This window comes from Onychostruthus taczanowskii, unplaced genomic scaffold (genome assembly GCF_017590055.1).
Source record: "Onychostruthus taczanowskii isolate IOZ18803 unplaced genomic scaffold, ASM1759005v1 scaffold4, whole genome shotgun sequence".
Classification (NCBI taxonomy): domain Eukaryota; kingdom Metazoa; phylum Chordata; class Aves; order Passeriformes; family Passeridae; genus Onychostruthus; species Onychostruthus taczanowskii.
The window spans coordinates 22,841,310-22,857,679 of NW_024501459.1; the positions used below are offsets into that span (position 1 = coordinate 22,841,310).

The 16,370-nt window shown below is 33.3% G+C and overlaps 1 protein-coding gene across 35 annotated transcripts in view; it reads left to right on the forward strand.

Moving 5' to 3' along the window:
* RIMS2 (regulating synaptic membrane exocytosis 2) overlaps nucleotides 1-16,370 on the forward strand; it is a 447,681-nt gene that overhangs the window by 288,938 nt on the left and 142,373 nt on the right. For 12 of the 35 annotated variants that reach the window (XM_041412626.1, XM_041412623.1, XM_041412616.1 and 9 more), the window contains one exon: nucleotides 9,395-9,460. The exons of 22 other annotated variants lie outside the window; for them this stretch is intronic. In XM_041412626.1, coding sequence (XP_041268560.1) covers nucleotides 9,395-9,460 — 66 coding nt within the window. Of the gene's footprint in view, nucleotides 1-9,394; nucleotides 9,461-10,054; nucleotides 10,163-13,742; nucleotides 13,809-16,282; nucleotides 16,346-16,370 lie in introns of all 35 variants that reach the window. One more of the 35 variants, XM_041412610.1, reaches the window with a different exon arrangement.

The following is a 16,370-nucleotide window of genomic DNA, read 5'->3' on the forward strand; positions in this document are numbered from 1 at the left end:
AGAGGTATAATGCTAGCTTTTGTCTTATTTTATAATTGCATCTACCAAGGAGTAATACAGATATGTTTTGTGATCTTGAGGAATATAGGACTATTTGAAGTGAATGTTTTTACAGATAGCTATCTCAGGTTATTCTTCAAGTGACACCAAAACACATGTTTGGGGTTTCTAACAGTAATACAAAGAATTTGAGAAATCAGCTGCTTTTTGTTAGCAATATCGAACAGAAAATATAAATATTTCTTAAGAGACCAGTAATGTGATGGTCAGTGATCATATGGAATGCAAGACAATACTTTTCAAAGGATTATAATATTTTAATTTCAGAAGATAAAAATAATAATTAATTTTTCCTAAAGATATGTTACAAAAACGTATCAAAAGGAATTAAAACCCAAATCTAGTCAAAATGGTTTGTAATTTAATTCAGAGAATAAAAAAGTCAAATGGGCAAAAATAAAGCTAATAAAAAAAACAGTGGAGGGTTTATCACCTAGAAGAGGAGCTGTATTCATCACAGTACAGTAGCTTATAAGTCAGCCTCTTTTTTGTATTAAAATATTTAATATTACTGTTTAAATATTGGAAAAAAATCTATTCACTTGATTAATTAAAATATGATTTTCATACAGAAGGGAATAACTTGAAGATTTTGAGCTGTTTCTTTAAAATATTATTATAGAATACTTTTGGGATGCAATGTTATGTTGATTTTTAGACCAGTGATCCTTGAAACAGGATGTAAACTCATCCTTAGAGCCTGGGTACGCCTTATGGAATGCTCTGCACTTGCTCACTGTACGAGTTCATTTGCTGCCTCCCAGATAAATACTGTGCAAGGTTTCTTGAAGTTTGGTACCACAATGTTTTTCCATCCCTTCAATCAAATAACCCCTCCTGGACTGACTTGATTTAGAGAAAAATAATTGGGTTTTTCAGAATACGTCAGAAAAACAATGTCAGAAGGAGATGAGATTGGAGAATGAGATTATTGAATTTTCACGACCATTCTAGATTAACTGGGGTTTGCTTGAGAGGGGTGCTCTGAATCTCTGAACATGGTTTTATATGTCATCTGCATTTTCCAAAACACACAGAGAAACTCTCCTCTTTGCACATGGTGAGTGGTTGCCTGTGCAATCAAATTATTGACTAGTTATGCTTCTATTGTTATATGCAGTCTGTGAACAGGAAAACCCTATTTCCAATATTAACAATGGATTTTTTTTAAATATTCTTGCTAATTTGGCAGTGATTTTGTGCATGGAAAGGTTATTAAATTTCTAATTTTTTAAATGAATATTTGTGATACTGTCACTGCTATATAATAAAATCCCAGTAGTATCCCTAAAGTAGCTCTTTAATAGAATTGTTCCTGAAAGCTTCAAGAAGTGCAGGCAGTTGGGGGAAGTTGAAAACTGCATTTTTGTATAGGTTTGTAGTCTCTCTACATGTTATCCACACTTGGCTCTGGAAACAAATCACATATTTCCCTCCCACAGCTCTGATGGCTTCTTGTTTCCATGAAACAGCTTTTGAAGCTGCTTGCAAAAAGGAGATTTTGAAATAGTACCATCTTATAGACATGCTCAGATGCTAAGTTAAAGTGTGACTGAGAATATGAATAAGAAAATTCTTTCCTTCCTTTTCTACATAATTCAACATTAAGTTCTCTAAGGTATGTTGCACTGAGGAGTTAGTTGAAACCACATGAAAACAGTCTAATGACCTCAAGTCTAATGGCAATAAAACATTCCTTCAAAACTGCATGAATAGTTCGAATAGAAAATAAAATTATTTTTAAAAACCCTGCAAGACACATTTAGAGATAATTTTCATTTCAAACACCAAACCCTTAATTATGTAAAATATGGCCATATAATATACTTATTTTTGTGAAATGTGAGGGTAAATTAACAGTTTAAATTTGTATCTGTTGCTGTATTAAAAAAAGTGTGAAATTTCACTGTGTATACTGCGAACTCAAATTGAGAAACCATGTAGATTTTGTACCTGTATATTTAATATAGGTCTGCTAGTTAATTGTTTTCAAAATGTGAGGTTTTTTGTGGGTACTCACACTCTTATGAAATAGCCAAGATTTGTAATCTAAAGAAATATGAATGCTCATGGCCTAATATGGACCCAAGTTCCATAAGAACATTTATGTGTAATGGGATAACCTCATAAATGTCAGTTGGACACGTTTTGATAAATTCTCTAAAACTGATTTTACCTCACTTGAGAAACAGAAACTAATCAAACTATAGAAACTATTGAGAAAATTTTGGAAACAGCTTGATTTAACCTCAGAGTTTTATATTCAAACAATTAATATGATTGGTTCAATTAGAGGAAAAATGTGAGAATCTTAGCATAGTTCCATAAAGAAAAAGAAACAAACAACAACAAAAACCACCAAACTATATCTGTGTGTTTCTTTCTGAAAGGTATATCAACAGCTAAAAACAAATACCAAGACAGTGTGAGAAAATTGTACTCAGGCCCACAACTTCAACAAACTTAGATATTATTTAGCAGCTATTAATTTAACTATATTTGATATTCAAGATGGGTTCTCCCTGAGGAATAACATTCCTAATGGTGAATTTAGCATAGGTATGTTAAGCCAGAGTATTCTAAGAATGCCTCACTCAAATAGTCCTGCAGGAGAAATGTATGAGAAAGCTCCTAAAGTGTTTTTCTGAGAGGCACTTAAAAGAAAACAAGAGAAAGGGAAATTATCCACTATTTGTTCATCAAAGCTATTGCACACTTTCCATTTGAAAGAAGAAAGTTGCCACCAGTTTTGTTAAACTAATAGAGTAGTTCCACTATTTGTTCATCAAAGCTATTGCACACTTTCCATTTGAAAGAAAAGTTGCCACCTGTTTTGTTAAACTAATAGAGTAGTCATAAGCATGGTTATTTAGAGAAATATTGTCCAATATTTTAAAATCAATTTAAAGATGTTATCTGGATATGCTGGGACTAGCAGGACTATCACACCCCTGTTAGTGAGAGGAGATTTAATTCACATATTTGAATACACACTTGGTTGTTGGTTTTTTTTTTTTTTCCATTCTGTTGAAAGCATGTAGCTTGGATTTTTCTAACATGAAGTAAATGTTGAAATACATGCCAAACAATTCCATTTGCTATAATCAAACCAGTGAGGACCAAAATAATTCACTACAATGAGCCTGTTAAATGTTAGCTAAAACATAATATAAATATCTTCTATTATTTGACACAAAATTAATGGTGGGCAAGAGCAACATAAATTTTACATTTCTAAATGTCATCTTAAACCATGCAGTTGCTTTATCTATGGGTAGGAGGCTCCTTATCTAATACTGTTATTAAACAGATGCCAGATTAGGCCAAACTAGGTAAAGATTTTTTTGATACATTTTTCCATATAAAAACACTGAAAAGAACTGATTTTTTTCAGTCTTTATTAAATATATACCTGAATAATATGTAACTAGGTAGTCATTTATTATTCAGTTAAATTTTACTGTAAAATAATTTAAATGCAGATTAAAATACAAGGATATTATAAAGTATAAAGGGTTCCTGATGCTTTATTTGGAAATTTTGGGCTAATTTTTTCAGGTTTCAGTTGTATGTATCATGTGGGTAACGTACCCACATGTGATATATAATGTCACTGCTTCGCTTCTTTGAATACCCAGTAAAGTAAAATAAAAGCATTGCTGAAAATTTGCTGATAGCTATGGCATAAAATGTTTGCATCAGTTGGAATCTCAATAATTGCAGTGTGTCTTTAAGTTCTTTTTCTCCTTTCAAATCACTGTTTAATTGCACAATTATCTGCACCACCCACCTGGTGTCTCTGTGAGTCTGCTGCAGGATGATTATCTCCAACAGGGATGGCAGAGTAGGAAGGTGGTAAAGAAGCTTTGAGCCAAATTTTTTTTTAAAAACCCCACCACCAAGAGTCGTGGATATATTCCTCAGAATAAAATGCACAAAATACATGCACACACACACACACACCAAAAAAAAACCAAAACAAAACAAAAAAAAAACCAAAAAAAACCCAAAAAAAACCCCCAAACCCCCAAAAAAAAAAAAAAAAAACCCAAAACAAAACAAAACAAAAACCACAAAAAAAAAAAAAAACCCAACAAAAAAACAATAAAAAGCCCTGTCTGATAAAAGACTTCCGTGTTGCACCTTTGGAGCAATGATTTAAAAAGCAGTATGAGGGAGCACTGTGATAATGTGATACTGATCTTCTTATCTAAAGTCATCTTGATTGAATGTGTGTGAGCTGATAATTTTCTGCTGATAATTGCTATTGTTTCACAACTAAAGTCTTCAAACTGTCAGTTACATTCAGATGGAACATTTCTAGGATTTCGTTTATTCCCGGAGATTAGCAGAAATTTCTATAGAATCGGAGTAACAAAAAGCATCCATACTATTATTGGTGGAAAAATTGTTGATGTTTATAAATAAGGAAAATCTGTTTTTTTCTTTAAAAACCCAATTATTAGATAAAACTATTCTATTAATGTATTCAATGAAACGTAGCAGGGGAAATTACATAACCAGTGCTTTATTCTTGAATGGCATTTGACATTTTCTAAGAGTTAAGAACTTGACTTCACATTTTGTTCACATAGTTTGTTGGTGTGATTTGCCAGGTGTTTGGGAAGCAGCATGGAAAACATTCTACCACAGAGAACATTAACTGTTGCTTTATTCAGATGGGAATATAATCTTTTAGAACGGTATACATGGACCCTGGAAAATGTAGCTAGTTTTAGTAGTTGCTTTCCATTGCTAAAATGAGTAAGCTGCTCATAGAGCTTGCCTTTTCTCTGAAACCTCATCACTTTATTATTCATGGCTCCTTTTCCCTTGAATAATTCTGTGTTCAACCTCACAGTCAATGTGGTCCCATGCACAATTTTTTACTTCATTCCTTCCCACAGTACTTTCCCTAAATTTCATATGGCAGCTTTCTCTTTTCTGCCACTTTCAATGGCTCTTTCCCCCCTAAATTTCCAAGTGGTTGACCACAAGAACCACCTGTTTCTTACTCTACAGTCTGATTAAACTTATTTATATTTTATCACATTGCTAGTTTTTTAGAAAATTGTAGCTTGAGAAATTGGGGAGTATTTGGTTAAAGGCAAATTCATACCAGTAAAAAATTATATTTATTTTTTAAAAATTTTAAAAATTTAATAATTTTCCTACTTTTAATTTTTTATTTCAGTTGAAAAAATCTAAAGGAGTGTTACTAAAATAGAGGATAATACTATTGCAAATGATACAATGTATTGCTTTAATTTCAATCAGGTGATACACTGGAAAAAGGTGAATGTGGGAATAGATAAACAGTGATAGGATGAGAGAAATTTCTTGTGTCAACTGAGTTTCATTCATGCAGGCTCTAACAGAAAGGAACACAAAGACTAGTTTTGCATTCAGAATTATTTGTGGATATTCCAATAAGCACAAGGTATAATAATACACAGTACTTTAGCCTTTCCACAAAAAACTTGGGGGTCTGCTGCCCACTGTAGTAGTGAAGCGGGAATGTCAATCAAATTTTAGGAGCTGGTCACAGAGAGTGAAAATTGAAAGGAATAAATTATCTCCTAAATGCCTCTTCTTTACTATTAAATAAAATATTCCAAGCAATAGAGAGCAGGTTAAACTCCCCTTGCAGCATAGGAGGAGCAGGAAGGTATTCCATGAGGCTCAAGGGGGCTGCTCTGTGTGTGAGTGTTTTCAAGCGTGCTTTTGAGACTCTAATGGTGTGCTAAGCCTGATCCCGGACACTAAGTACTTCCAATTTGGCAATTTAATCAGTTGCTGAATCACTGTTTTCTTACCCTAATGATTCACTGAATTTTGTAAGGAAATGGACAAATAGGTGAGCAGTATCAGAAAAAATTTAAGTAATTTTCTGTTCACTTTTACAAAGGGTAAGCTATCCTGTTTACCTGTGTACCTGGAATCTTCTTGTCAGAACAGTGGAAATCACTTTTCACCTGATATGGCGTGGAAGGGGAGATGGTTGTGTGTGTGTGTATAAGAATGATGATAATGCAAAACCTATAATGCTGCCTTATTAGGCTAACTTCATTATTTTAAGTAAAATGAATTGTTGCTGCAAATTTTCTGTCGATTCTCTCTGTAACAGAATACGTAATGTTTGATAAGTCTTTGAGGATGCAAGTTAGGTTCATTTTGCCATACCATCTTTTTACATACTAGTGCCACAAACTACTATAATGTAGTCAGTAAAGAATGTGTGATAAGAGGCTAGAAATCTAAATCAAGGTTGCAAAAAAAAAAAAAAAAAAAGCATCCTGAAGTTCTTTTGTCATATTAAAATCTGACATATCTAAATTTTGTCCACGTCTCCATTGTCTTCTGAGAATTCCCATGTATATGTGAATATAGACTAATGATTTTTATTAACAACTCAAATGATACATTTAGTTGAGATGGAGATCTGGAACATTACTGGAGTTCTTTTGCACTTAGGCAATGCAAAGCTTAATGTTTTTACTACATTAAAATACATTTAGTTTATGATTTTAAGTGGTTTATACTGGGGATTAGCCAAACAAATATGGTATATGTTTCAGTTTTGGACATTGAGAATAAGTCATGGGCATTTTTGAGGTTGCTAACATATTTATAAAAGCAAAAGGAATTTATTTGAACCTAAATATATAAAAAGGTATAGTAATATATTTAATGATAAAAAATAAATTTTTGTGGTATTGTCTGGATGCTCAGAAGAAAGATGGCATTGAAGCATTTTGCTCTGCATGTTGAATCAGGTTGGATATTAAGAAATATTCTTTCACTGAAAGAGAGTGCATTAGAACACACTCCCCAGGAAATGGTTGAGTCACCATTTCTGGAAGTGTCCAAAAAATGAGTAGAAGTGGTACTTCACAATATACTCCAGTGGGCATATTGATATTTGGTCAAAGGTTGTGTTTGATGATCTTTGATAGTAATCCTATGATTCTATTAAGTTAGGTAGCATGGTTAACATGGGCTCTGAGAAAAAAGGAAAAGTATGAATAGACAGTAATTCCAGAGGGTCAGGTCAAGTATAAGCTCAAGCTAACCCACTCCTATATATAGATAGGCAAAGTTCTGTGTGATGAGGAAGCTTATTTTCAACTTGTTACAGGTTATTGCATATCAAATTGTATAAGTGGATGTATCTAAATGCTATCACACTCTGATCACACTCTGATTCTGAAATCCTGAACTGAATGAAATAAAAAAAAAGAAAAAAGGGAAAAGATTGAACTTCCTGCCAGAAATTCCTAAGAAAAATTCCCAGAACTTGGTAAGGACACTGGAGTTCTGAGTTTCTAGAAGTATTAGAACAAAACTCGATACCAGAAGTTGGGCAATCAACCTAGTTTGGTGGAGATATGAAAAGCCGTTAGGACTGAAATCCTAAGCAGAACATGAACTGATGGTGTCTCATTCATGTACAAATAAGTGAAGTGAACAGTCTGGGGTGTTCCTTCTTACGGGCAGTAAGTAATCTGCTTGCAAATAGCATGTGCATTTCCGTGCACATTCATGTTCTGCAACACATGTTCTGCCTGAAGTCCTAGTTTTGTTTAAGATGTTGGCTTTTAAATAATGGTTAATATATTATATTTATTGATGTCATATATTTTTCAAAGACTGCCAGGAAAACTTGTCAGCAGTTCACTGGAAAGATAAAGTGAATTGTTAAAACTAAAATGTCATCTACCAGCTGGAAACACTTCATTGCTTATTAATCGTAGAGCAAGAGTTTTGAGACATTAATTCCAGGGTTGCACCTGTATAATTTAAAGGCATATTCATGTGGACATAGCCTGGGAATGTATCCATGTAGTGGAGAGAATAACCTAGTATGCAGTTGTTTGCCATCATCCTACATTTAGCTCCTGAGGAGGACTTCTACATTTTTATTTGAATGTTCTTCCTGTGGGTGTGCATATATTCCAAAGAATATTTTAAGATTGTGGTGAATTTTTTTTAATATTTCTTGTCAACATGCTGACTGACAGGCTGTTATGGGTAGACTGCTTTTGATACTTAGGTCTTTACATTACTTTAAAAACATTCATAGTTTTTCACAGCTTGCAGTGTAAACTCTATGACTATTTTAATAATTAGTAGTCCTTCTTTAAATTTTAACTATACCATATCAAACTGGGCCCTGTTGAACTGTCTACAGCTCCTCATTCTGTAACAAACTCTAAAGTTTAAATTGTGTAATCAGGGATTTAAGTAAGTTGTTTATAGTGGAAACTCTTTTGCATTTATTTGACAAGAAGTGAACACGAAGACATCTCATACTATATATAATTGCCCTAATATAAGGAATATTTTCATGTGTGTTATGGTGCATTTTATCCTCATGCAAGAGAGGCAAATATAATAAGTGTAGGTAATATACCTACTGGTAACCATGTGTTTGATTACTGGGAAAACAGTAATCATAAGCAAATTAAGATATGAGAAATAAAAATGAAGGATGATGTTTTCCATGTTTCTTCTGAAGTCAGTTTACACTTCCAATGTGGACAGTTGTGATTAGCCTTCCCTTTGAAATATCCCAGTTTCATGGAAATTGTAGTCACTCATGGCAAACCCCTCTCTTTTCCAAAGCCCTTTCCCTGTACTGTGTGCATATATTTATAGTAAAAGTAAAATTACTTTCTTCTATTTTTGATAATTGGAGAATATCTAGCATAACAAATATATTTAAAATATATAAATTTTGATATTGTTTCATAATACAAGCAAAATATAAAGTTAGTTTTATTATATGAATTACATATGGGGTTTTTTTGGCATATTCTGGTACTGATGTTATATCTCTTAATTATTTATTTAAATAATGAAACACTTTGATCTAAATTCACCTTTTATCACAATATGACCAGTATTAGGAGGACTTAGAAATGGGAAAGCTTTGGAGCTATGTGGAAATGGTGGTAGACCTTCAGACAGATTAGTTTCAATGATATTATTCATACTAAAGTTATGACTGCTTTCAAACAAGGAAATAAGCAATCTGACTTCTTGACTTGCTTTCAGAGATTTATGCATTTTTTCTTCCTAACTTAAATACTGTAGAAAATCCCAAATTTTAGCTATCTTCTTGATCCATAATCTCCCACTGACTTCTCAGAATACATGTGTGAATCATCTAGATAATTTTATGTTTAGAAACATATATCTTATTATTTTGTTAATAAGTCCAATGTTCTTAAACCATAATGTTATGATTATAATGTTTTCTGTTTTGTGTTGTGTATCATTCCTTCTCCATCTTATTGTCTCATATCTATTTTTCTTTCTGCCATCACCTCAGTCATTATGTTACTTTACCTCGTTCCCGGTACACCCAGTCCTCAGATCACCATTACAGGGATGTCAGGTATATGTTTTCCTCTGTGTGACTCTGTGTGGGTAATGCATGTACTGTGTACCTACATGTCCACTTCTGGTTTTATTTGTCTGTCTATAGTGGTAGAAAACTTAGAAGTTGAGTTAGTATCATCATTAGATTTGTTAACATAGCATGCACACAAACGCTGGGTAATTCTTCCTGTGTTTCACTTGAATATTTTCTCACTGCCAGTAGTCTATAATTGATGGTCCTCAAAGATAATTCTTTATTTGTATCACTCCAGTGTCTTTTAGAGAATATATAAAGAAAATAATCTAAACCAGTAAACACTGATACCTGCTAATACTGTGATTTTAGTGTGCATAAAATCATGTATGAGTGACTGTGTTAAAGGTTATGACAAAACTGGAGAGTGATACCTTTCTCAGTCTTGCAGGTCTTGTAGCTGTGAGCCAATATACTTAAATTTTTACTAGTAATTTTGCCAAGTTCACCGAAGTTGCAGTCGTGTTCTGTTCCAGTGTTTTGTTTTGTTGCTGACATTGCTTGCTTTTCATGTTGTTTGTCTTAATTTCATCTTTTTGTTGCGTTTCATTGTGTTCACCCATTCTGTTTTGGCAGCCAGGATCACACAATGTATCCTCTGTTTTGTGAAGATGCAATCAGATTGCTCCGCTCCCGTACCATGTGCCGTACCTATTCTGAGGGTGCTTACTATGATCTTGAGAGGTATAACTGATGTGGAGTATGCCATTAGCTCTGCCACACTGACACTGCCACGTGTCATTTACAAACTGGGAATGTGATCTGTCTTTTAAGAGATAAACACATGCAGTGCATATGTTTTTATAATACTCTGAGTATGTATGCATCTTAAAACTGACTACTTGGGGCTGTGGGTAAATCCCAAGAGGTACCAAATAGCTCTGGAGAAGCCAGTTTTAAATAGATTATATGGATATTATATATCTGTGTCTTTTATAACCCTTATTTTTGCTGGAATTTTCCAGTGCTTGTAGTATTTATTATTCTCTTTGAAATAACAAGGAAAAGCCTTTCTACTTTAAAGTACACAGAAAGAGTGTCTTCTGAAGTCACATACTTTGCTTAACTGAAAAATAGAGTGAAAAGTAAAAGCGTATGCCTATGTAAGCTTACGTTGTATATATTTGTATATTGCGTATTTTGTGACTTAGGAATACTTGTACACACTCACAATACCTGTGGGTGATTGCAAAACATCTTAGTTCCTATTTACACATGAAATATATGGAGATAGAATTTGAGCCCATAATAATTTCTGTGAAATAAGTTGCCACTTGAAATACAGTGGCTTTTAAACTATGCTGCTCAAATACTGTAATTAAGATATTTTCAGAAATGTTGCAAACTGAAAAAGTTTACATAGTTGTTTGTAAATAGAAAGAAGAATATCAACCTGAAAACTGTAAGCCAATGAAAAGGAAGTGGTGACTTCAGATGAGATACAGTATTCGATAGAAGTGTTGCTTTACAAGAGAGGTAAAAATTTCCAAAGCAAGACGTAAAGAACTCTTTATATATTTATTTAATGGCTGCCCTCTGGATATGAGTCTGAGAAGTTCATTAATGCTTGCTCTGTATTCAGATCATATGTCACCACATTTTTAAGTGAATGTGAAATTACTTTTGGATGCAGAAACTAAAATGGATCTGAAAAATCCTTTGAAAGTAATATTTCTTTTTAAAAATTCTCCAAAGCTATAGTATATTAAACATTTTAACATTTAGAACTCAGTCAAGCATTTGAAATGATGCTGTTTTGCACGAAACCTAGTATAAAGGAATTGTGTAGGTATGTCCACATGTAGAAACTTCAATAAGGAGAGGGACTTTTTGTTTGTTTTCTTAAAATGCATGATGACATGTGCTCATTTGTATGCTATTTCAATAATTATTTTTTTTTCCTTAGATATATACTCTGATTTGCACTAGTTTCTCTGAACCTGTTTCAGATTACTGGTTATGTCAGTGACTGAATATTAGTGAAAGTTGGAGCTATTCTCAAATTGTCTTACTTTGAGGTTCTTGATTTGTAAATCTCAATCTTTGTTTCTGAAATTAATCTCTCAAAAATAAAGTCAATGAAAATAAAGGGCAAAAGTTACAGTACTTCATAAAGATGAAAAAGCTATTATTTAAGCAGTTGGAAAATCTTCTCCAGGGCTTTATGGAGCAGAAGGCTATTCAAGCTAATTCTTCCTGGGATCAGAAATGAAAATCTGACATGAAGTGGAATATTTCTAGCTCACTGTTAGAACAGTATCTCGATATTCCTTGGGCCTAGAAACTGATCCTGGATTCTGTAATCCTTTTGAATCCAGGCTGCCTGAGGGTAACATTAGTGTTCAAGTTACTTGAGTCATTCTACCACATATGAACTCCTCTTAACACTTCCTAGCCACAATTGTAGCTCCTGGATTTTCATCATTTTTTTCCTTCATGTATTCTAACAGCAATTTAAGAACAATTTGTAGCATAATTGTTTTCCAGTTTCTCTTTAGACATTGCAAAACACTAAGTAATTTTCTATACCTCATTTTTTGTAAATATATGAGCAATTACTTTTTAAATAATATTTCCTCTTTCATCTTTACACGTTTCACCAGTTCAGTGTTTACTCTAAAATACATTATTTTGTAGGCCAAGGTGTTATTCCTGTCTTCTTTTTTCCACCTTCTTAATTAATGTCTTGTTGATGTCAAGCAATCACATCTCTTCCAGTCTTCCACTTTATCATGCATATGAAACAACTTTCCAGTTTCCACTATTCATCAAAATAGCAAATATTGCTTTGTACAGTCCAGCATTCAGGAAAGAGTTTCTCACCTGAGGCAGAGAGTTTTTTATCTCATGTCACTCTGAATCCATCAGCATCTGTGTCCTGCAGGCAAATGAATCATATAGACATATTAGTCAAAATTACTTGCCTTTGTTATTCATGGCTGCTTTTATTGCTTATCTCGTAGTCATTCACAGCCATCCCATTAACTCTTGTGGTCTCTTCTAATATTTTTTTCCTTTTCTTTTTTCCCCACAGAGTGACTACTTGTTTCTCTTTCATCTTTTCTCTGATGAAGTTTGTGTCAGTCACTGTTTATCTGACAGACCTCAGTTCACTAGTCCTAGAACACATTTACGTTATCAAAAACCTTAATTCCTGAGGTCATTCTTAGGTTATGGCATTCATGATTTTGTTTTCCTGATAGCTCCTCCCTTTTGAAGAAGTCCAGCTCTTTCCCTCCCAAAAGGAACAGTAGCATTCACAAGATATTTACACCAGCATATGCCTAAGAAAGGCAAAAAACTCCTGTGCATCTTCAGGGACTTCAAAACCCTTAGGACCTGGGGTCTTCCCAAGAACATCCTGCTGCTCAGTGCCATGTCCCAAGTTCCCTTGGCTGTTCAAAGTTACAGTCAGCACGGCAGCACCAGCTGGGATCAGCTCACCCTGCTGCAGCTGGACGTGCTGAGCTTTACTTACACTTTCATTTGTATCCCCCAATTCAGAATCCTGCAGAATCATATGGGCTAATTCATAATTTGACAGTAACACATTTAAAATTGTCTGACACACCAACGATCTCAAAACCACAGTAATGTTCTCAAAGTTCTTATTCTTAACCTTGTCCTGATATTTTAAAAAATATTAGCAATTAATTCCAAATAAAATTATGCTGAAAACCTCACTGTATGAAATTCTTTCTCAGCTTACCTATTTCAGAGCTCAGCTTAATCAGCAACACCTCACTGTGCAATTTATTTTTTCCACTTAGCCTTTAAGTTTAGTGTTTGTAGGTCCATAAAAGCTGGTTTGTGCATGTTTTGTGCAGGATGTGAGGTTTCTTTCAGGCAGAATTTCGGTTGTTTCACTTAAGGAAATTAGATTTTTCTTCTGTCTTCTTTCCTGACTTTTGTTTTACCCAGCAGACATTTTCTAACATCCAAATCTTACTTTTGGTGAACATTCTCTGTTCAACTACTAGTTTTCTGTCAATGTAGCTTTCTGCTTCTATGACATATGTGTGCATTGATCAAGTGTTCTTAGTAAGTTGTTAATTATTTCTGAATAGAATTTGAAAGCAGAATTTTAAATTTTATATATATATATATATATATGAATGAAAATATATGTTCAGAGTATATAGCTGAATTGAAGGTAAATGAGCTCTATCTTCATCATAACTTAATAATACAGTAAGGGAATACATAATGAAAAAAGCACCTTCTAAAATGTCTGAAATATCTGTGCTATTTATTCCATATTCAGGAGGACTAGGCAGGAGAGAAGAGTGCCTAATTCATATTATGATGACACAGCCTATACTCCTGAAAGGTATTTTAATTTATATAGTAAAAATAGATAGAGTTGAGTAATAAATTTTTATGAAGCGTAGTCTAAAATTCTAATTGACCTAGACTAATGATATTTAAATTTACAGTGCACTTTATGCCATATTTCTCTAAATACAGAACAACTAATCTCCATAGTTTTAAGTACCTCATTTTCTTTTTAGCCCTCCATTAATTTGACTTTGGATTTTTTTGAGCATAATTCTTAACTTGAAAAATTTTTTATTCATTAGATGTGGGAGGAAAACTCAATAGTACAGAGGAGCTTAGGTACAACTGAAGATTTTTTCTCAGCTTAACTGCACCATAATTCTAATGGCTAACCTTTTCTGTCACTAGAGGTGATTCTAGGGCAATTTACTTAATTTCATTCTTTCAATAACCTGAGTACCCTAAGATGGTACTCAGTTTTTAGTATGTTACTGCCCACACTGACTTAAAAAAGGTCTAACCAAATGCCTTCAAATTGGTTTTGAGTGTTTGCTGTGCTAGGAACCAAAGTGCTATTGTTCTTCCTAGATTTTGTTATGTGTATAATGTATCACAATGAGCATAATATCGCTAAAATCTGACATGTAATCTGAAAAGTTTCAGAGTGTCTCTGGAAATGGTTATTTGATAGCAGCCTTTCATGTTTAAACAGCTAGGCCAAAAGAGAAGGAAGTCTGAAGAAAAGAGAAAATCAGTGTTCCTGTCCCTCTTTAAAATTAGATGTTTTATACTTCTCTGTCCATTTAAAAGTCAATGTCTGATTTTTGTCTACTTTATGGGAACAGGTAAAGCAGGGATTTTTTCCTAACAAATGGCAAGGAATTTTTATTTTATTTGATTGCTATAAATAAATACAGTCATATTTAAGAAAAAATAAAGTGCACTGCAATTTTAACCCCATATTTATGTATTTATGGTGTCTGCAATAAAGTAGTTTTATCAAAAACTCTCATTTAAAATACTGGTTAACTGGAGAGTCTGGCTTCAGTTTTGAGGATGAGGATATGGATTATCAGAGAGAGTGTAATGATGTACCTGTCATACTCCAGCAGTATTCTAATTTATATGGGATTAAATCTAAATCTAATCTAAAACTCAATTAGATTAAACTGAAATGACTTTCATCCAGCCATTGATCTCGCTATAAACCATTTAAAAAAAAAAAAAAGGTCACTCCCCATACCATCCAATTGGACATAGAATAAGCAAGGGTAGCTGATTGACATTCACATATATTGCACCCCATATGGTCTTCCCTCAACATAATATCCAGGAGATATGAGGTTATTAAGTTTGTAAATATACTGCAAACGCTCAGATTCTGCAGCATGAGAAGTTTGGAGAAAAGGCAGAAAAAAACTGCTGTGATTCCCAGGAAACTGCAGCATGAGAAGTTTGGAGAAAAAAAAAAAAAAAACTGCTGTGATTCCCAGGAACAGATTCATCAAAATTCTTGGATCAGTGTCCTTTACTCTATGGATAATATTTTAAGTACATATAAACAGGCTGGGTTTTTTTTCCAAATTGATATTTTCTGATAATCCCTGTCTTCTCACTCACTGTCATGTGGAAATCATTGAATACAGACAACATAGGAGTTCCCTGGCTTTACTGTATAGAGATCCTGAAAGTACAAAACTCCAGAGATTTAGTTGGAACTCCTTAGCCAAATGGTGGATGATTTGTATCTAGTTTTAATATACTGGAGTAGTGGCACATAAGCAGTTTATCCCCTGATTTCTTAAAGCAGCTTTTTTTGTCCTATTATTTATTTTCTTGATGTTTTTTCTTAAGATAAAATACTTCTATATGTGTTTTTTGTTGTCTTCAACTGATATGCTGAAGTGCTGCTGCAAATGCTGGGGCAGCCCATATTCAGTACCTGGAAGAACAATACTACTATAAAAATTAATTAGTTTTCATTATTTGATCGTTGAAGTGAATTTTCTTCTGCTTCTTACATACCTGTGAGAAACCAACTACCCTATCAAATAGAAAAAAAGATTACAACTGGCAAGGTTATGTATTTGAAGTTAAATGCAACTTAAACTCTTAGTTTAAACTCTTAGTGTATGTTATTTTTGTTAATGTTTTGTCTCCACAATTAGTTTTTTATTATTCCACAAACTCAATGGCCATTAAAAACATGAAGACATTTATGTATGCGAAGATAAGTGATCAATTAGTCTTTATGTAACTGAAGTTTATGGCTTAACTGCTGAAAAGACTAGAGGTAAAATATAATAATTACATAAGGAAAAAAAGTCCTATAATTTTCTTGCTGTTTGGTTTTGAAAAAGTTGATTTTCTTCATACCTGAAAGAAATATGAAATGTACAAAATTGTTTTGAAACATTTGGAAATCTTCCCATTTTGTTGAGACGTGGTCATGTCACATGAATTAGAGTGTTAATAGTAATACTTTACTTTTTAATAACACTTCTTTATTTTGACTGCATTGTAAAGGTGGTACAATGGTGCAAGTTCATGGGCAGATGATATAGTCAATGGTTCAGCTGAAAAATATGGGTAAGTAAAGAGTGTAGTGTTGCAG